The sequence below is a fragment of the Aotus nancymaae genome, unplaced genomic scaffold, assembly GCF_030222135.1.
Source record: "Aotus nancymaae isolate 86718 unplaced genomic scaffold, 86718_ANA_hifiasm-v0.15.2.pri h1tg000015l_0, whole genome shotgun sequence".
Lineage (NCBI taxonomy): Eukaryota > Metazoa > Chordata > Mammalia > Primates > Aotidae > Aotus > Aotus nancymaae.
Genome location: NW_026988426.1, coordinates 2,965,953 through 2,987,322, shown reverse-complemented (window position 1 = coordinate 2,987,322; position 21,370 = coordinate 2,965,953). Strand labels below are relative to the sequence as shown.

The 21,370-nt window shown below is 43.8% G+C and overlaps 1 protein-coding gene and 1 non-coding gene across 3 annotated transcripts in view; one reads left to right on the top strand and one right to left on the bottom strand.

Annotated features, from left to right (window-relative positions):
- Window positions 1-314: 314 nt before the first annotated feature.
- EIF2AK1 (eukaryotic translation initiation factor 2 alpha kinase 1) overlaps window positions 315-21,370 on the top strand; it is a 39,520-nt gene continuing 18,464 nt past the window's right edge. The window contains exons 1-9 of one of the 2 annotated variants that reach the window (XM_064376447.1): window positions 315-432; window positions 5,327-5,485; window positions 9,614-9,747; window positions 10,790-10,827; window positions 12,758-12,857; window positions 13,684-13,764; window positions 16,678-16,777; window positions 17,768-17,825; window positions 19,298-19,625. In XM_064376447.1, the coding sequence (XP_064232517.1) occupies window positions 315-432; window positions 5,327-5,485; window positions 9,614-9,747; window positions 10,790-10,827; window positions 12,758-12,857; window positions 13,684-13,764; window positions 16,678-16,777; window positions 17,768-17,825; window positions 19,298-19,625 (1,116 nt within the window). Of the gene's footprint in view, window positions 433-5,326; window positions 5,486-9,613; window positions 9,748-10,789; window positions 10,828-12,757; window positions 12,858-13,683; window positions 13,765-16,677; window positions 16,778-17,764; window positions 17,826-19,297; window positions 19,626-21,370 lie in introns of both variants that reach the window. The other variant, XM_064376446.1, reaches the window with a different exon arrangement.
- Window positions 1,766-1,873, bottom strand: LOC135275130 (U6 spliceosomal RNA). Its single transcript, XR_010342847.1, has one exon. It is a non-coding gene; the product is annotated as a U6 spliceosomal RNA (small nuclear RNA).

Genomic DNA, 21,370 nt, shown 5'->3' with positions numbered 1-21,370 from the left:
TTCTGGGCAGCTGAGAGAAAGGCCAGGGTTCACTTGGGCGTTGCTGAAATCCCGCCGCCGGACGACGAGCCCACCAGGGCGCATGCGCTGGGAGTGCGCCCGCGCCGGACACGCCCAGCAATTCCAGTCTGAAAAAGAAAGGGGCGGAGTCTGCTCCAGGTTCCCCGCCTCCTATTAAGGTGCGCGCTTGTCCCGGGCTGGTTTTCCGCTTGGCTAGGGGTTACTTCCGGGTCGGACCCCGCTAGCTGCAGGAGCGGAGTGTGGCGGTGCTGGGCGGGCCAGCGGGGTGGGCTGCGGCTTGCGCGCTGCCGGCGATGCAGGGGGGCAGCTCCAGGGCCCACGAGCGCGAAGAGGAGGGCGACGGGGCAGGAGCTGTGGCTGCGCCGCCGGCTATTGACTTTCCCGCCGAGGGCCCGGACCCCAAATATGATGGTGAGGGACCGGAATACGGCGTCCGCTCTGCTGTCTCCGTCCACCTGCGTTTCTGGGCGGTCCAGGGGGTCCCGAGGTTTGCCTCAAGACCCGGGCAAATTTGGCTGCCTCCGGGCTTGAACCGGCGAGCCAGCCGGGGGTGGGGCGGCGGGCGGGCCATCGGGGTAAGGTAAATATTTATTGAAAAGAACGTCCGCTTCTCGCTCCTTTGATTACATTTCTGCAGCTTGGTTTTCTCTCTGGGGACTGAGGCCTTCGGATGGCTGGGGTCATCCCTGAGGCCACCGTCCTGCCCCCAAACCTTGTGTTTTTGTCATTCATTGAGAACGATCTCCGTTCATTAATGCAATGAGACTTCGCAAACTGCGCTGAATAGTTTGGGTTGAGAGTTGTAATTTGTAACTTTTGTCTTTTGCTTCTTTAATGGGAGAACTAAAGATTTTTCGTAGTGAGGCAGCATGGAAATAAATCAGCTTCTTTGGTTTAGAGAATAAAAAGGCCCAAGGTTTTTTGTTTGTTTTTTTGAGACATCGTGCTCTGGTCACCCAGGCTGGAGCGCAGTGGCACAATCATAGCTCACTGCAGCCTTCAACTCCTGGGCTCAAGTAATCCTCTAGCCTCAGCGTCCCGAGTACTGGGACCACAGGTGCACACCACCATGCCGGCCTAATGTTTTGATTTTTTTTTTGTAGAGATGGGGTCTTCCTGTGTTCCCCAGGCTGGTCTGGAAGGCCTGGCCTCAATCTATTCTTCCGCCTTGGCCTCCCAAAGTGCTGGGATTACAGATGTGAGCCACCACTCCTAGCGCCCAAGTTTTCTTGAGGCGTTTGGTTACTAGGAGAAGTAGGGTAGCTAAATTACTTAGCCTAGAGTAGGAGATGCTTAAAACATTGACTCTAGGTAAAAGTGTCCACAATTTTGATGAAAGTGAAATAGAGTCTTTAGTTGCTGCCAGGTGCTTCGGCAATATTAAAAATCATGCTATCAAGAATGAATACATTGACTGATCGGGGTGGCTCATGCCTGTAATCCCAGGATTTTGGGAGGCTATGGCGGGTGGATCACCTGAGGTCAGGAGTTCAATACTAGCCTGGTCAACGTGATGAAACCCCGTCTCTACTAAAAATACAAAAATTAGCTGGGTGTGGTGGCAGGCACCTGTAATCCCAGCTACTTGCAAGACTGAGGCAGGAGAATCACTTGAACCCAGGAGACGGAGGTTGCAGTGAGCCGAGATCACACCACTACACTCTAGCCTAGGAAACAGAGGAAGACTAAATCTCCAAAAAAAAAAAAAAAAAAAAAAAAAAATTGATTCAGGGATTTTTTTTGTTTTTTAATGGAATGCTTCAGGAATTTGTGTTTCATCCTTGTGCGGGAGCCACGCCAATCTTCTCTGTATTATTCTAGTTTTTAGTATATGTGCTGCTGCATTGAACATGATTCAGGGAGGTTTTAACTATATGGTAGTTCTATAGAATGAGAATACACATTGATTTGAAGCATGAAACAAAACAAATATGTTGCAGTTGATTTAAAGGTGCAAATTGTTCCTGTAAGAGAAAGCATATGAGAAAAAATAAAGGTGCAAACTAAGTTGAAATGGTTTTGATTGATTCAAATGGAATAAATACGTGGAAATGTTGTTGCACTTTTAGCCTTAACACAACCTATAATTTTTTTTTTTTTTGAGACCGAGTCTCACTCAGTTGCCCAGGCTGGAGTACAGTGGCATGATCTCAGCTCACTACAGCCTCCACCTCCTGGGTTCCACCTGTTCTCCTGCCTCAGCCTCCGGAGTACCTGGTATTACAGGCATGTGCCATCATGCCTGGCTAATTTTTTTTTTGTATTTTTAGTAGAGATGGGATTTCACCACGTTGGTCAGGCTGGTCTCGAACTCCTGACCTCGTGATCCGCCCGCCTTGGCCTCCCAAAGTGTTGGGATTACAGGTGTGAGCCACTGTGCCTGGCCAATTTATTTATTTATTTAAAGAGATGGGATTTTGTTTTGCTGCCGTCTGATCTTAAACTGGGCTCAACAGATCCTCCTGCCTCAGCCTCCCAAAGTGCTGGAATTATAGGCGTGAGCCACTGTGCCCAGTCAAGCCTATAATTTTTGACCATAAAGAGAAGCAAGAGCAGAGTGTGGTGGTAATTCAAATAGGCTATTAAAAGAAAAAAAGTTACTTGGTGTGGTGGCTCACGCCTGTAATCCCAGCACTTTGGGAGGCTGAGGTGGGCAGATCACCCGAGGTTGGGAGTTTGAGACCAGCCTGACCAACATGGAGAAACCCCATCTCTACTAAAAATACAAAATTAGCCAGCCCAGCATGGTGGTGCATGCCTGTAATCCCAGCTACTCATGAGGCTGAGGCAGGAGAATCGCTTGAACCTGGGAGGCGGAGGTTGTGGTGAGCCAAGATCACGCTATTGCACTCTAGCCTGGGCAACAAGAAGGAAACTCCCATCTCATTGAAAGAAAAACAAAAAAATTTTAACGATTTTTTAATGGACAAACAACTTTCCCCTCACATTTAAGGTGGTATGTGATAGCTTAATAATATGGAAAGTGTTATGTCATAGGAAAAGTCCCAACTGTAAACATGCAAGTGTGCCTTTTCTGTAACATTGTGATAAGGGTTTCTGCAAACTAAAGATTATTCTTGAAGGGAGTGATCTTAGATAAGCTTTAAAAATTTTTCCTTTCCTGGGTTACCGATAATACTGTTGTGCTGATGCATGGCCTTTTTCTCCCAGAATGTCCAGACACAGTTTGTGTTTAAAACATTTTTTTAGAGACAGAATCTCGCTCTGTCACCCAGTGCAGTGGTGTGATCAGAGCTCAATGCAGCCTTGTTTTCTCAGGCTCAAGCTATCTTCCCTTCTCCGCCTCCCAAGTAGCTGGGTCTACAGTTGCGCGCAACCATGCCCAGCGAATTTTTTGTGTTTTTTCTTTGTAGAGACAGGGTCTCAGTATGTTACCCAGGCTGGTTTTGGACTCCTGGGCTCAAGCAATTCTCATGGCTTGCCTTTTCAAAGTGCTAAGATTACAGGCATGAGTCACCACCCCTGGCCCATTTTCTTTTTTATTTTTTTAAAAATTTTAGAACACTAGAATTCCACCTGATCATTTTTCACTAGATGTAAAAATGGAATAGCTAAAAATTAGGTGATCTGTATGATTGAATAAGTCATTCTGCCGGTTAATGGCAGAGTCAGAAAATTCAAAACCTAAATGTAACTTTAACATTTTTGGCAGTTTGTTTGTTTATTAAATGGAGTTTGGCTCTGTCGCCCAGGCTGGGCTGCAGTGGTGCAATCTCTGCATAATGAAACCTCCACCTCATGGGTTCAAGGAAGTCTCCTGCCTCAGCCTCCTGAGTAGCTGGGGTCACAGGTGCGTGCCACCATGCCCAGCTAATTTTTGTACTTTTAGTAGAGATGGGGTTTCACCGTGTTGTCCAGGCTTGTCTTGAACTCCTGACCTCAGATGATCCGCCTGCCTTGGCCTCTCAAAGTGCTGGAATTACAAATGTGAGCCACTGCGCCCAATTTTTTTTTTTTTACTTGTTTAATAATGTCTTAAATAAACAGTAAGTGAGAATTTAGGACCTTCAGCCTTGGTGCCAACTCGTCTGTCTGCCTGGTCGCAAACAGTGCAGAGGATGGGCTTGGATGTCAGTCTGATCTGCCTGGTTCACTGGTTCCTCAGTCTCTCTGAAATCAGTGTTTTCATCTGTAAAATGGGGATGAACACTTACCTTATATTAATTTGTGAGGATTGAAGGAGATTGCATATGTACATTGTACATACTAGCACATGCTCATCGAGAAAAGTTTCAGTTTTTCCTATCTTTCCCTCTCTCCTCTGCTCAACTCCCTCCCTCCCTCCCTCCCTCCCTCCCTCCCTCCCTCCCTCCCTCCCTCCCTTCCCCTCCTTTCCTTCCTTTCCTTCCTTTTCTTTCTTTTTTACAGAGTTTTGCTCTTGTTGCCCAGGCTGGAGTACAGTGGCATGATCTTGGCTCTCTGCAACCTCCGCCTCCTGGGTTCAAGCAATTCTCCTGCCTCAGCCTCATGAGTAGCTGGGATTACAGGCATGCGCCACCATGCCCAGCTAATTTTGTATTTTTAGTAGAGACAGGGTTGGTCAGGCTGGTCTTGAACTCCCGACATCAGGTGATCCAGCCTCCTCGACTTCCCAAAGTGCTGGAATTACAGGCGTGAACCACTGTGCCTGGCCCCAGCTAACTTCTTTCTTTGTGCCTGGGTCTTCTCAAAGGAAGGAAGCTATTCTAGTCCTACTTCCTTGCATATTTATTTATTTCTACCGTCAGACACATCAGAAAACTGTTTCTCCTCTGTCTCATGGCATCTTTCTGCTGATCCTCCAGCTTCCAGGATTCAACTCCAGAGTCACTTCCAGAAAGTCTTTCTTAATTAACCCAACTCAGCATGACTCTTCTTTGGTTTTTGTGTGCTTACATTTAAATAGTTTGTGCTTCATTAATTAGAGTATACTCTAAAAATTAAAACAATTAAACTGATGGAAATAGAGTAGAATGATGGTCACCAGAGGCTGGGAAAGATAGTGGGGGGGTAGGGGAGGAGGATTAATGGGTACAAAAATACAGTTAGAATGAATCAGATCTATTATTTGATAGCTCAGCAGGGTGACTACAGTCAACAATCGTTTACTGTACATTTAAAAATAAAAAGATGGCCGGGCACAGTGGCTCACCCCTGTAATCCCAGCACTTTGGGGGCCGGAGATGGGTGGATCACTTGCGGTCAGGAGTTTGAGACCAGCCTGACCAACATCGTGAAACCCCATTTTGTCATTATGAGACAGGTTTACCATTAATTTAAATGTATTTTCTTTTTTAATTTTTAGAATCTGATGTTCCAGCAGAACTCCAGGTGTTAAAAGAACCTCTACAACAGCCAACCTTTCCTTTTGCAGTTGCCAACCAACTTTTGCTTGTTTCTTTGCTGGAGCACTTGAGCCATGTGCATGAACCAAACCCACTTCGTTCAAGACAGGTGTTTAAGTGTAAGTAAGAATATATTAATCTTGCTAAATAAAGCTTGTGAAGGCTGGGCTCTGTGACTCAGGCCTGTAATCCCAGCACTTTGGGAGGCCGAGGTGGACGGATCACCTGAGGTCAGGAATTCGAGATCATCCTGGCCAACATGGTGAAACCCTGTCTCTACTTAAAATACAGAAATTAGCTGGGTGTTGTGGCAGGTGCCTGTAATCCCAGCTACTCGGGAGGCTGGGGCAGGAAAATCTCTTGAACCAGGAGGTGGATGTTGCAGTGAGCTGAGATCATGCCACTGCACTCCAGCCTGGGTGACTGAGTGAGATTCTGTCTCAAAAATAAATAAATAAATAAAGTAAGCTCGTAAAAAAGAAAAAAAGACTATGCTGCCATCCTCACTTATTTGTGGGAGCTAAAAATTAAAACAATTAAACTAATGGAGATAGAGTAGAATGATGGTCACCAGAGGCTGGGAAAGATAGTGGGGGGGTAGAGGAGGATGGTTAATGGGTACAAAAATACAGTTAGAATGAATCGGATCTATTATTTGATAGCACAGCAGGGTGACTACAGTCAACAATAATTTACCGTACATTTAAAAGTAACAAAAAGACGGCCGGGCACAGTGGCTCACACTTGTAATCCCAGCACTTTGGGGGGCCAAGACGGGTGGATCACTTAAGGTCAGGAGTTCAAGACCAGCCTGACCAACGTGGTGAAACCCCGTCTGTACTAAAAGAGTACAAATTTAGCTGGGCATGATGGCACACACCTGTAATCTCAGCTACTTGGGAGGCTGAGGTAGGAGAATGGCTTGAACCCAGGAGGTGGAGGTTGTGGTAAGCCGAGATCATGGCTGAGATTATGCCACTGCACTCCAGCCTAGGCAACAAGAGCGAAATTCCGTCTCAAAAGAAAAAAAGAAAAAGAAAATAAGAGTATAATTGGATTGTTTGTAATACAAAGAAAGGATAAATGCTTTAGATGGTGGATACCCCATTTATCCTGATGTGATTATTACACATCACATGTGTGTATCAAAATATTCTTATGTACCCCCATAAATATATACACCTACTATGTACTCACAGAATACAAAATTAATAAAAGTATGTTGTTTAATGCTATGAGTCTGAAAAGCAGCTGGTATACAAAAATTGGAGTGAAATAAATATGAATGATGTTCCCACTTCAATTCAGCTTATATTTTCCTTTGAGTAATTCCTTATGAATATAATCACTGTGGATCCCATAATTGCATAAAATTGAATAAATGAAAGATAGTTCTTTTGCATCTATAATATGATAATGCATACAATTTTTTTTTTCTTTAAGATGGAGTCTTGCTCTGTCACCCAGACTAGAGTGCAGTCGTGCCATCTCTGCTCACTGCAACCTCTGCCTCCTGGGTTCAAGTGATTCTCCTGCCTCAGCCTCCTGAGTAGCTGGGATTACAGGCACATGCCACCATGCCTGGCTAATTTTTGTATTTTTAGTAGAGATGAGGCTTCACCATGTTGGTCAGGCCGTCCTGAACTGCTGACCTGGTGATCTACATGTCTTGGCCTCCCAAAGTTCTGGGATTACAGGTGTGAGCTACTGCGCCTGGCAAATTCATAGAATTTTTGAAGATCTGTTGTGTAGCTGGTGAGCAGGTAAAACAAAATCACGTGAACTCATTCTGAACCAGTTCTTGACCAGAGAACTGGAGCCAGCCACACATTGTGTTGTTGAAAATGTTTATTTTTATACCTGCTGTAGGGTACTTATATGAGAAACTTGAGCACAAAAGTTAGTAGAAATATAGGTTATGATATTTATGGTTTAGCTTATTGACTGAGACCATTGTAGCCTCTTTAATAGTTCTGGCCACAAGTTGGGTATGGTGGCATGTGCCTGTAATCCCAGCTACTTGGGAGGCTGAAGTGAGAGGATTATTCAAACCTAGGAGTTCAAGGCTGCAGTGTGCTGTGATCACGCCTGTGAGTAGCCACTACACTCCAGCCTGGGTGACATAGTAACACTCTGCCTCTAGAGAAAAAAAAGAATAGTTCCAGCCTGAGATTCTGAGGTTCTCTTTTTTTTTTTTTTTTTCTGGAGACAATCTTGCTCTGTCGCCCAGGCTGGAGTGCAGTGGTGTGATCTTGGCTCACTGCAACCTCTGCTTCCTGGATTCAAGCAATTCTTCTGCCTCAGGCTCCTGAGTAGCTGGGATTACAGGCTAATTTTTGTTTTCTTAGTGGAGAAGGGATTTCATCATGTTGGTCAGGTTGGTCTCTGTCTCCTGACCTCATAATCCACCAACCTCGGCCTCCAAAGTACTGGGATTACAGGTGTGAGTCACTGTGCTCAGCCCTCTGAGGTTCTTTTTTACTAAAACAGTCTCAAATTTATAGGTACTTTTATGTGGTCTTAAAACTGAATTCGTTTTTAGTTAAAGATACATTATTTTGATAAACTTGATGGGACATGAAAAATGGTACAAATATTTGTACATTGTACATTTACTATTTCTTGAATAAAGCAAATATTATGCTCTGCATTCCAAGCAGTGGCATATGTGGTGGGAGGTGGGTGAACAGAAGGAAGTGTGTTCCTTGGGTTCCGAAGTGTTGGTGCCTGGGGATTATTGTATTAGTCCCATCAAATAGAGAAGCAGATTAGAATAACTTTAATACTGTAATCTTGCTCATCATTAAAGCAATCTTGTGACTTTTACTGATTTTAAGATAATTTTGAATTCCTCATATATAGTCCGTTTAGATGACTGAATTTTAAAATAAGGTTATTTAAATAAATGTTTTTGATGTGATTAGTGAGTTGATAATCTCCATTTGGAGAGTTTTCTTTCTTTTTTTTTTAAGCAACAAATTTGGCTTTTATAAATGTAGACTTTTTGATGCAGAAAGAATATTCTCAGCCAGGCATGGTGGCTCACACCTATAATCCCAGCACTTTGGGAGACCAAGGTGGGTGGATCACTTGAGGTCAGGAGTTTGAGAACAGCCTGGCCAACATGGTGAAACCCCATCTCTACTAAAAAATACAAAAATTAGCCAGGCATGGTGGCAGGCACCTGTAATCCTGGCTACTTGGGAGGCTGAGGCATAAGAATGACTTGAACCCAGGAGGTGGAGGTTGCAGTGAGCCAAGATGGCAACACTGCACTCCAGCCTGGCCAATAGGATGAGACTGTGCCTCAAAAAAAAAAAAAAGAAAACATTAGCTGGGCATGGTGGTGGGTGCTTGTAATCCCAGCTACTCAAGAGGCTGAGGCAGGAAAATCGCTTGAACTCAGGAGGTGGAGGTTGCAGTGAGCTGAGATCAAGCCATTGCCCTCCAGCCTGGGCAACAAAGCGAGATTCTGCCTTAAAAAAAAAGCATATCGGGCCGGGCGCGGTGGCTCACACCTGTAATCCCAGCACTTTGGGAGGCTGAGGCGGGTGGATCACGAGGTCAAGAGATCGAGACCATCCTGGTCAACATGGTGAAACCCCGTCTCTACTAAAACTACAAAAAATTAGCTGGGCATGGTGGTGCGTGCCTGTAATACCAGCTACAGAGGAGGCTGAGGCAGGAGAATTGCCTGAACCCAGGAGGCGGAGGTTGCGGTGAGCCGAGATCGCGCCATTGCACTCCAGCCTGGGTAACAAGAGCGGAACTCCGTCTCAAAAAAAAAAAAAAAAAAAATTTTTCTCTAAGGGCTGGTTGTGGTGGCTCATGCCTGTAATCAAAGCACTTTGGGAGGTGGAGATGGGCAGATCACTTGAGGTCAGGAATTCGAGACCAGCCTGCCAACATGGTGAAACCTTGTCTCTACTACAAATACAAAAATTAGCTGGGCATGGTGGCACAAGCCTGTAATCCTAGCCACTTGGGAGGTTGAGGCCAGAGAATCGCTTGAACCTGGGAGGTGGAGGTTACAGTGAGCTGAGACTCTGTCTCAAAAAAAAAAAAGAAATTCTTTAAGGTATTCTAGAGAACATTTTCCTAGTTTATTGTGTTTATAAATATAGTAAAAAACCTATTGAGGTTTTTGTGTATATTGCTATTATTACACTTTATTCTCTGTGTATGCTTTAAAATTGCCATTTTATTGAAGATGTTTCTAATAATAGTTTTTCGTATTCTTTTTGTAGTACTTTGCCAGACCTTTATCAAAATGGGGCTGCTGTCTTCTTTCACTTGTAGTGATGAGTTTAGCTCATTGAGACTACATCACAACAGAGCTATTACTCACTTAATGAGGTCTGCTAAAGAGAGAGTTCGTCAGGTAAGCCTTAAGAAACATACTTTGGGTATGATAGAAATATACTTTAATTTCAAGAGAATGGTATTTTCAAGCACTGTGAAATTCTGAGGGCCAGGCGTAGTGGCTCATGCCTATAATCCAGTACTTTAGGAGGCTGAGGTGGGGATTGTTTGAGGCCAGGAGTTCAAGGCTGCAGTGAGCCATGATTGTGCCACTGTGCGCTAGCCTGAGCGACAGAGTGAGAGTAAGAACTTGCCTTACAAAAAAAAAAATAGAGAGGAGAGGCAAGGTAGAGGGGACAGATGGACTGGGATCTTGAGACCATTTTAATTTATGGGTTTTTGTTTTGTTTTGTTTTTTGAGACAGAGTCTCCCTCTCTGTTGCCCAGGCTATAGTGCAGTGGCGAAATCTTGGCTCACTACAACCTTCGCCTCCCAGGTTCAAGTGATTCTCCTGCCTCAGCCTTCCAAGTAGCTGGGATTACAGGCACGTGCCACCATGCCCAGCTAATTTTTGTATTTTTAGTAGAAAAGGGGTTTCACCATGTTGGCCAGGCTCGTCTCAAACTCCTGACCTCATGATGCGCCCGCCTCGGCCTCCCAAAGTGCTGGGATTACAGGCATGAGCCATTGCTCCCAGCCTAATTTCTGTTTTTTACTTAGTAAGATGGGAGGTGGTGCAGGATTTTGATCAGAGGAGTGACACAATCTGCCTTAGATTTTAGCAGGGTCCCACCGGCTGCAGTGTTGAGAATGGACTGGAGGGCACAGGCAGAAGCAGGGGGCCAGGTGCCACCATACACACCAGAGAGGTGGGGCAGACAGGAGGGGTGGGCAGCTCCTGCATGGATTTTGAAGGTGATGTCAGCCTCGTCTGCTTCCTGGTAAATTCTTACCTTTGAAATATTGTCAGTTGTAAACTCTTAAGTAATAGTGAAAAAGCCAGTGGCTTTAAAAATGTTGTTTGTGCACTGGGGCTGTTAATGTGATGTTGAATTTTGATAGATTCTTTATTCCATGCAAGTTTTCAAAATGCTTTTTAAAAACATTTTTCTAATTGTAGGATCCTTGTGAGGATATTTCTCATATCCAGAAAATCAGGTATGTGTTAAAACTTGATTATGCAGATTATTGAAAAGAGATCAAAATGAAGAAAATACTGGTTTTGAGGTCAAAACATATTGTTAGGGTTGTTTATGAACATTAAAAACTTTATTCTCAGCAATTAAGTACTGCTCCAAGATTTGCTTTGCTTATTATTCCCTCCTCTTTGATCCTCTGCCTCCCTTCCATTAATCGTGGATTGCATGGGCACACTTTTTTTTTTTTTTTTGAGACAGGAGTCTCACTCTGTTGCCTAGGCTGGAGTGCAGTGGTGCAGTCTCAGCTCACTGCAACCTCCGTCTCCTGGGTTCAAGCAATTCTCTGCCTCAGCCTCCGGAGTGGCTGGGATTATAGGCACCCGTCACCATGCCCAGCTAATTTTTTTATATTTTTAGTCTTGGCCAGGCTGGTCTTGAACTCCTGACCTTGTGATCCACCCATCTCAGCCTCCCACAGCGCTGGGATTACAGGCATGAGCCACTGCGCCCAGTGGGCACACTCTTAATTCAGATTCCTGATACCCAGTCTGTTAGGAGACCATTGAATTTTGGCTAGTTTAAATACTAGTTTAAAATCTAGCTGGTATGACTTAAGTATTCATCAGGTCATGAATACATAAACATGTGGTCTATCCCCGCAAGAAAGTGTTATTAAGCTATTGAAAGGAATGAGGCCGGGCACAGTGGCTCACGCCTGTAGTCCCAGCTACTCGGGAGGCTGAGGCTGGAGAATCACTTGAACCCAGGAGACGGAGGTTGCAGCGAGCCAAGATCATGCCACTGCCCTCCAGCCTGGGCAACAGAGCGAGACTCTGTCTCAAAAAAAAGAAAAAAAAAAAAAAAAGAATGAAGTACTGATTCACGCCGCAATGTGGATGAACCTTGAAAACATCCTGAGTAAAAGCAGCCAGTCACAAAAGGCCACATATTGTGTGGTTCCATTTATATGAAACGTCCAGAGTAGGTGAATCCATAGAGATGTAAAGTAAATAGTGGTTTTCAGGGAGTGGGGTAAGGGAATGATGAGGGGTGAAAGCTAATGGATACAGGGTTTATTTTGGGTGTGATGAAAATATTCTGAAATTAGATAGTGATGATGGTTGCACATCTCTGTGTACTAAAATCCACTGAATTGTACACTTGAGAGAGGTGAATTTGATAGTATGTGAATTATATCTTGACAAAAATAAAGCACTCTACATTAAAAAAAAAATCTAAACTGGTCTGCATCATTAAGAAATTCAAGTAACTGCATGTGGTGGTGCATGCCTGTAGTCTCAGCTACTTGGGAGGCTTAGGCAAGAGGAGTGGTTGAGCTCAAAAGTCTTGGGCTGTAGTGCACTATGCCAGTCTGGTATCTGCAGTAAGTTTGGCATCAGTATGGTGGCCTTGACCTCCTGGGAGCAAGGGACCACCAGGTTGCCTAAGGAGGAGTGAACTAGCCAGCTTGGAAACAGAGCCGGCCAGTATCTTGTGCTGCTCAGTAGCAGGATCACACCTGTGAAGAGCCACTGCTATATAGGCTGGGCAACATAGCAAGACCCTTTCTTAGAAGAAAAAGAAATAAAAAAGAAATTTCAGTAAATTTATTACTGAGCTTAGCTAGCTAACCAACTGCTGGCTGTTAGTCATTCTTAGGATTTCTGCTGTACTACATTGATAATAATTTCTACTTGGGGTACCAGTGACTGGCAAAACACTTGAAAGAAGTGTCATAACCCCCTTGCTGTTTTTATTACACTTTTGATCTCCTGAGCCAGTGTTTTCTTCATAGGGATGAAAAATTTCATTTAATCCCATCCTTTCCAAATCAGCACAACTTGTTATAAATGAGGTTTGTGAGGTTAGTAATCCAGTGAGCATGAAGTATCCTAGAACATTTTGATTCTCTTATGTTTTAATATTGATTATTTGTATTTAACTTTTAGATCAAGGGAAGTAGCCTTTGAAGCACAAACTTCACGTTACATAAATGAATTTGAAGAACTTGCCATCTTAGGAAAAGGTGGATACGGAAGAGTATACAAGGTTGTCTTCCACATACTTGTTTTGACCTACTACCTTAAATAATTGTATTTTCAGACATTGTTTTCATTATTTATTTATTCATTCATTCTGAGACAGTCTCACTGTCGCCAGGCTGGAGTGCAGTGGCGCAGTCTTGGCTCATTGCAACCTCTGACTCCCTGGTTCAAGCGATTCTCCGTCTTCAGCCTCCTGAGTAGCTGGAATTACAGGCATGCGTTACTACACCAGCTAATTTTTGTATTTTTGGTAGAGACGGGTTTCATCATGTTGACCAGGATGGTCTCAATCTCCTGACCTCATGATCTGCCCGCCTTGGCCTCCTGAAGTGCTGGGATTACAGGCATGAGCCATTGTGCCCTGCCTGTTTTCATTATTATTATATGAAGTACTCAAAGGAAAATTCCAAAAAACATCATGTATATTTACTTTTCATTAAGATTTGTCATTTGCAGGGAAGTGGGCAGGTTGTAATTTTTTTCTAACCGTGTCGGTTGTTTACATGGATTTTGGAAACTTTGGATTTTTGATCTATAGTTAATTTTAATTAAAAGTCTGTTAGTAAAAAAAGTTGTGCTACTGTGTTTTGAGCTTACATAGACCTTTTGCTAACATGCCCAACCTGGGGCTTCATAGGAGCTAGACTCCTAACGATATCTGAAAAGCTCTTAGTCTGGCTGACTTTCCTGAACATAGTAAGGAGACATGTCTCTAGCTATATTTTAACTCTTTGGCTAGTTTGGATTGTCTAAGCTCAGATTAAAATAACTTCTTTTTTCAGTTAAAATTTAATGACACAATATACTTTGTCTTTTCTTCTACTTTTCAGGTCAGGAATAAATTAGATGGTCAGTATTATGCAATTAAAAAAATCCTGATTAAGGGTGCAACTAAAACAGATTGCATGAAGGTATGATTTTTAGAAATTACTTATTTTGAATAATTGTGTATTTAGTTATTTTTGTAAGAGCAATATGTGTATATGTGTATATTTGGCAAAAGTAGGTGGTGTGGATTTCCAGTTTACTAGGGATAGGGTTACAGTAAAGTACCAAAACTAAATTATTATTATTATTATCATTATTGAGATGGAGTTTCGCTCTTTCACCCAGGCTGGAGTGAAGTCATGTGATCTCAGCTCACTGCAACCACCACCCCCCAGGTTCAGGCAATTCTCTTGTCTCCCAAGTAGCTGGGATTATAGGTGCCTGCCACCATGCCTGGCTAATTTTTTTTTTTTTTTAAGAGACAGGGTATTGCTATGTTGCCCAGGCTGGGGTGCAGTGGCTGTTCACAGGCCATCCCAATGCTAATCAGCACGGGAGTTTTGACCTGCTCCATTTCTGACCTGGGCTGGTTCACTCCTCCTTAGGCAACCTGGTGGTCCTCTGCTCCCAGGAGGTCACCATATTGATGCCAAACTTAGTGCAGACACCCGAATAGCATAGCACACTACAGCCTAGAACTCCTGGGCTCAAGCAATCCTCCCACCTTAGCCTCCGGAGTAGCTGGGACTGCAGGCACGCGCTACCGTGCCTGGCTAATTTTTATATTTTTAGTAGAGATGGGGTTTTGCCAAGTTGGCCAGGCTGGTCTCAAACTCCTAACCTCAGGTGATCCACCTGCCTCGGCCTCCCAAAGTGGTAGGATTACAGGAATGAGCCACTGTGACTGTTAAATTATTATTATAATTTTTAAATGTCTTGCTCTCTCACCCAGGCTGGAACTCACTGTCTCAAGTGATCTTCCAGCCTTGGCTTCCCAAAGTGCTGGGATTGCAGGCCTGCCCCTACATTTTTTTTTTTTTTTGAGACAGAGTTTTACCCTGTTGCCCAGGCTGGAGTGCAGTGGTGTGATCATGGCTCACTGCTACCTCAACCTCCTGGGTTCAAGCAATCCTCCCACCTCAGCCTCTCAAGTAGCTGGGACTACAGGTGTGTGCCATCACATCCCACTAATTTTTAAACCTTTTTTTTGAGATGGAGTTTCACTCTTGTTGCCCAGGCTGGAGTGCAGTGACGCAGTCTTGGCTCACCACAACCTCCGCCTCCCAGGTTCAAGGATTCTCCTGCCTCAGCCTCCTGAGTAGCTGGGATTACAGACATATGCCACTATGCCTGGCTAATTTTGTATTTTTAGTAAAGATGGGGTTTCTCCATGTTGGTCAGCCTGGTCTCGAACTCTTGAACTTAGGTGATCCCCCTGCTTTGGCCTCCCAAAGTGCTAGGGTTATAGGCGTGAACCACTGTGCCCAGCCAGTTTTTAACCTTTTTATAGACAGGGTCTCACTGTGTTGCCCAGGCTTGTCTTGAATTTCTGGGCCCAATCAACCCTCCAGTCTTGGCTTCTCAAATTACTAGAATTACTAGCATGAGCCTCTGTACCTGGCTTATATTGTTATTTGATGTAATTTTTTATAGGCACTTCAGACCACATTTCAGGGTAATTTTTGGGGAAATTAATTTTTTAAAATAAGTAATTGATATATAATATAGCTAGTTATGAAAAATCATAAGCCCAATTCCAGTTCGTCTTCTCCATGACATGCTGTGTGGTTCTGGACAAGTTGCCCAGTCCTCTGAGCCACTTCTGTCACCTGCCCTGAAATAGTAGTGACAGTAGTGATTTTACTTACCGTGCAGGACTGGGGTAGGAATCAGAAGAGAGAATGGTGATAAGGGGGCTATAAAAAGTATACAGTGCTATATAAATATGTTATTTAGTTGCTATAACAATTGCCATTTGTCTCTCAAAAATATTTCCATTATTTTGACCAGGCACAGTGGCTTACGCCTGTAATCCCAGCACTTTGGGAGGCTGAGACAGGCAGATATCTTGAGGCCAGCAGTGCGAGACCAGCCTGGCCCACATGGTGAAACCCTGTCTCTACTGAAAACACAAAAATTAGCCGGGTGTGGTGGTGCATACTTGTAATCCCGGCTACTCGAGAGGCTGAGGCATGAGAATCGAACCCAGCCGACAGAGGTTTCAGTGAGCCAAGATTGCACCACTGTACTCCAGCTTGGGCAACGGAGCCAATAGTCTGTCTCAAAAAAAAAAAATTTCCATTATTTTAGCATAGTTTAAATGTTTAAACTATGTTTAAAAACACCTCTTGAACAGAGGAGTTTTTTTTGTTTTGTTTTTTTTTTCAGATGGAGTCTCACTCTGTAGCCCGAGCTGGAGTGCAGTGGCTGAATCTTGGCTCACTGCAACCTTTGTGTCTGGGGCTCAAGCCATTCTCCTGTCTCAGCCTCCCAAGTAGCTGGCACTAGAGGCTCATGCCACTACACCCAGTTACTTTTTGGATTTTTAGTAGAGGCAGACTTTCACCGTGTTGCCTTGGGTGATCTCAAATTCCACCTGCCTCGGCCTCCAAAAGTGCTGGGATTATAGGTGTGAGACACCGTGCCCAGTCCAGAGGAGTTTTCAAATTTCAGATATCCTTGTCTTATATTGGGATTATGTCCTGATAAACCCTCCTAAATTGAAAATATTGTAAGTTGGAAATGCATTTTAATATATATAGCTGACCAAACATTGTAGCTTAGCCTTCCTACCTTAAATGTGCTCTGAACACTCACATTACTCAATAGTTGGACAGAAGCATCTAGCACAAGTCTATTTTATAATAAAATACCACGTATCTCATGTACTGCATTTTGCAAGCTGGGGAAAAGATCAAAATTCAAAGTATGTCAAAATTGTGATGTCTTCACACCATTGTGAGTCTGTATTTTGCTCTGGAAAAAGAAGTATTTGACTTCATAAACATTTAACAAGTTATCAGCAAAAGGCAGATCTAATTCCATGTCTTTTTTAGGTCCTACGGGAAGTGAAGGTGCTGGCAGGTCTTCAGCACCCTAATATCGTTGGCTATCACACTGCATGGATAGAACATGTTCATGTGATTCAGCCACGAGGTAAGCTGTTTTTAATGATATGGAGTTGAAGCATTTGCAGACTTCAGCCTGTGGACCAAATCTGGCCTGCCCTTGTTTTTGTACATACCACAAGCTGAGAATGGTTTTTACATTTTTTATATAGTTAAAATAAAAAGATTTTATGAAAATTATGTGAAATTAATTTTTTTTTTTTTTTGAGGCAGAGTCTTGTTCTGTCTCCCAGGCTGGAGTGTAGTGGTACAATCTTGGCTCACTGCAACCTCCGCCTCCTGGGCTTAAGTGATTCTCCTGCCTCAGCCTCCCAAGTAGCTGGGATTATAGGTGCCTGCCACCACACCTGGCTAATTTTTGTATTTTTAGTAGAGACAGGGTTTCACCATGTTGCCCAGGCTGGTCTCAAACTCCTGACCTCAAGTGATCCACCTGCCTTGGTCTCCCAAAGTGCTGGAACTACAGGCATGAACCTCTGTGCCTGGCCTAAAATTTTAATGTCAATAAATTAAGTTTATTAGAACACAGGCATATTCATTTATTTATTGTCTATGGCTGCTTTTTAAATTTAAATTTAATTTTCTTTCAAAAATAGAGATGAGGAGTCTCACTGTATTATCCAGGCTATTCTCAAATATCTGAGCTCAAGTGATCCTTGAGCCTTGGCCTCCCAAAGAGTTGGGATTACAGGTGTGAACCACTGGGCCCATGACTGCTTTTATATCATTACAGAATTGATCAGTTAACAGCAGGGTCCCAGAGGGCCCTAAAACCCGAAATATTTACTATCAAGTTCTCTGTAATGTTTGCCAACCCCTAGTATAGTTGCATGGCTTTGTTTTTAGCTTGCCTAACATGTGCCATTTGAATAAACTTTTTGTATTTTGCAAGAAGGTCATAACATTTTTAGACTTGTAGTCTCATTTGATACTATTTGTATATTTTAACTCTGCCTTTGACTACAAATTGAAAAACTGGGCTGTTTGAAGATTTTTGTTGTTTGTTTTTGTTCAGCAGACAGAGCTGCCATTGAGTTGCCATCTCTGGAAGTGCTCTCTGACCAGGAAGAGGACAGGTATGTAAACTGGTGTGTCCCTTTACATGTTAGGACATTACCTCTTGTCACCTGCATTGGGCTGTCTTTTTTTTTTTATTTGAGCTGTAGTTGTCTGTCGCCCAGGCTGGAGTATAGTGGCGTGATCTTGGCTTACTGTAACCTCCACCTCCCGGGTTCAAGCAATTCTCCTGCCTCAGCCTCTCAAGTAGCTGGGACTATAGGGACCCGTCACCATGCCCGGCTAATTTTTGTAATTTTAGTAGAGACGGGGTTTCACTTTGTTAGCCAGGATGGTCTTGATCTCCTGACCTTGTGATCCACCCACCTCAGCCTCCCAAAGTGCTGGGATTATAGGCGTGAGCCACTGTGCCTGGCCTGCATTGGGCTGGTCTTTGCCTTTTGCTACAAGGAGCTCAGGAGGAATATTTTAGACTTTACTTATTTTCATTACAAAATGTTGTTATTTCTTCCTCTCAGATATTTCCTGTCAGTATTTTCTCCCAGGCTGGAGTGAAGTAGCATGATTGTAGTTGACTGCAGCTTCAAATACCTTTCTAAGGGATCCTCCCGCTTCAGCCTCCTGAATAGCTGAGATCTCAGTCTGCACCACCGTGCCTGGCTAATTTTTAAAATTTTTAGTAGCGATGGGGGTCTCACTCAGTTGCCCAGTCTTGTCTTGAGCTCCTGTCCTGTCAGTATTTTAAATAAATGTTGCTGTTAGACAAATTTCATGCCATATTTATCAAAAGTTAATCAATAAGATTAATGTAGGCTTGAAGGAACAGTTGAGTTACTCTGGATCTTTTTTTACATTGACTTTTTAATTTTCTAAATTTTAATTTTATTTTTAATTACTTCATTTTATTTTTTGAGATGGAATCTTGCTCTGTCGCCCAGATTGGAGTGCAGTGGCACTATCTCAGCTCACTGCAACCTCTGCCTCCCGGGTTCAAGTGATTCTCCTGCCTTAGCGTCCCGAGTAGCTGGGATTACAGGCCTGTACCACCATGCCTGGCTAATTTTTTGTATTTTTAGTAGAGATAGGGGTTTTGCCATGTTGGCCAGGCTGGTCTGGAACTCCTGAACTCTAGTGATCTGCCTAACCTGGCTTCCCAAAGTTCTGGGATTACAGGCGTGAGCCACCGCACCCGGCCTATTTTTTATTTTTTTTATTGAGACAAGGTCTCGCTCTTTCGCCCAGGCTGGAGTACAGTGGCACGATCTCAGGTCACTGCAGTCTCCACCTCTTGGGTTGAAGTCATTCTCCTGCCTCAACTTCCCCAGTAGCTGGGAATATAGATGTATGCCACCACGCCTGGCTGATTTTTGTATTTTTAGTTGAGATGGGGTTTCACCATGTTGGCTAGGCTGGTTTCAAACTCCTGACCTTAAGTGATCTACCTGCCTTGGCCTCCCGAAGTGCTGAGATTACAGGCATGAGTCACTGCCCTTGGCCCATTGACTTTTGTCTTTACTATTTTTTTTTTCAGAGACCAAGATGGAGTTAAAAATGATGAAAGTAGCAGCTCATCCATTATCTTTGCTGAGCCCGCCCCAGAAAAAGAAAAATCCTTTGGAGAGTCTGACACTGAAAACCAGAATAACAAGCTGGTGAACTATACCAACAATTTAGTCATAAGAGACAATGGTGAATTTGAGTTGACCCCGGAGCTCCAGGAAAATGGCTTGGCTGCTTTGTCTACCAGTTTGATTGTGGAAAAGCAGCTGCCACTCAGGCGTAATTCCCACCTGGAGGAGAGTTTCACATCTACTGAGGAATCTTCTGAAGAAAATGTCAATGTTTTGGGTCAGACAGAGGTAGATTACTTTTCTAGACCCTTCTCATTTGATGTTTGTCAGCAGTAATTGTATTGGGGACTGTGCAGGTGTGTGGCCTTCCGCCTTCCCTCTCTTGGCTCCTGCTCTTCTGCCCTGCATCCAGTCTCTTGTATTAGCCATGTTCTCCTTGCCATGTGGCCTTTGTATTCGGTTCTGCCTCCTCCACTTAGGTAACTCTTACTCATCCTTTTCCTGCCTCCCCCACCTGGCCATTTGCAGCTCTAGATTATCTCGGGTGTGTACCCCAGAGTTGGAGGCCTCACTCACACTCTTATTCTGTTGTATGATAGCATAGTGCTGTAAAGATAAATTTATGCAAAAAGATTTTGCAGCATGACTTTAGATGAGTCCCAGTAGGATTACCAGGTCAGTATTCCGGATATTCTTTTTCATTTTAAAATTTATTTTAGTTTAGTATTCAGGATGCTCTTCTTGAGGGTTAGACTTCCCTTCCCTTCCCTGGTCACACCACCACCATGCTTTCACCAGTATTTTAAGTAGTAATATTAAGAACATATGCTGGGTGCGGTGGCTCACGCCTGTAATTCCAGCACTTTGGGAGGCCGAGGTGGGTGGATCACAAGGTCAAGAGATCGAGACCATCCTGGGCAACATGGTGAAACCCTGTTTCTACTAAAAAAAAAAAAAATACAAAAATTAGCCGGGCATGGTGGCACACACCTGTAGTCCCAGCTACTCAGGAGGCTGAGGCAGGAGAATCGCTTGAACCCAGGAGGTGGAGGTTGCAGTGAGCTGAGATTGTGCCACTATACTCCAGCCTGGCAACAGAGTGAGACTCCGTCTCAAAACAACAACAACAACAAAAAATCATGAACATTAGGCCAAGTGTAGTAGCTCACGCCTGTAATCTCAGCACTTTGGGAGGCTGAGGAGGGTGGATCACCTGAGGTCAGGAGTTCAAGACCAGCCTGGGCAACATGGTGAAACCCCATCTACTAAAAATACAAAACTTAGCTGGGAGTGGTGGTGTGCGCCTCCACACAGCTACTCAGGAGGCTGAGGCAGGATAATTACTTGAACCCGGCAGGTGGAGGTTGTAGTGGGCCAAGATCATGCCACTGCACTTTAGCCTAGGCAACAAGAGTGAGACTCCGTCTCAAAAAAAAAAAAAAAAAAAAAACATGAAAATTAACAGGGTCTACACATAATCTGTCTTGTTAGGATTATAAAACTGTATATATCATCTACATAGACACAGTGCAGAATTAATTTTTGTCAAGGAATATGTGATTCTGAGCCTGTGCTTTTTTTCATTGTTTTTTTTTTTGAGACAAAGTCTCACCCTTGTCACCTAGGCTGGAGTGCAGTGGCATGATCTTGGCTCACTGCAACCTCTGCCTCCTGGGTTCAAGTGATTCTCCTGCCTCAGCCTCCCAAGTAGCTGGGATTACAGGTTGCAATGAGCCCACCACTACACCTGGCTAATTTTTTTGTATTTTTAGTAGAGATGAGGTTTTACCATGTTGGCCAGGCTGGTCTTGAACTCCCAACCTGAGGTGATGCACCCTCCTTGGCCTCCCAAAGTGCTGGGATTACGGAGATGAGCCACTGCACCCGACCGAACCTGTTTTTTTATGAAACACAAAACTTTGAACACTTTCACTTGAATCTGGAGGACTTCAGTTTGGGGGACTTCTAATCAGAATAGTTTCATTTCTCTGCATTTTATTTAGAAAATTTTCCTAAATGCCTAAATCAGATGG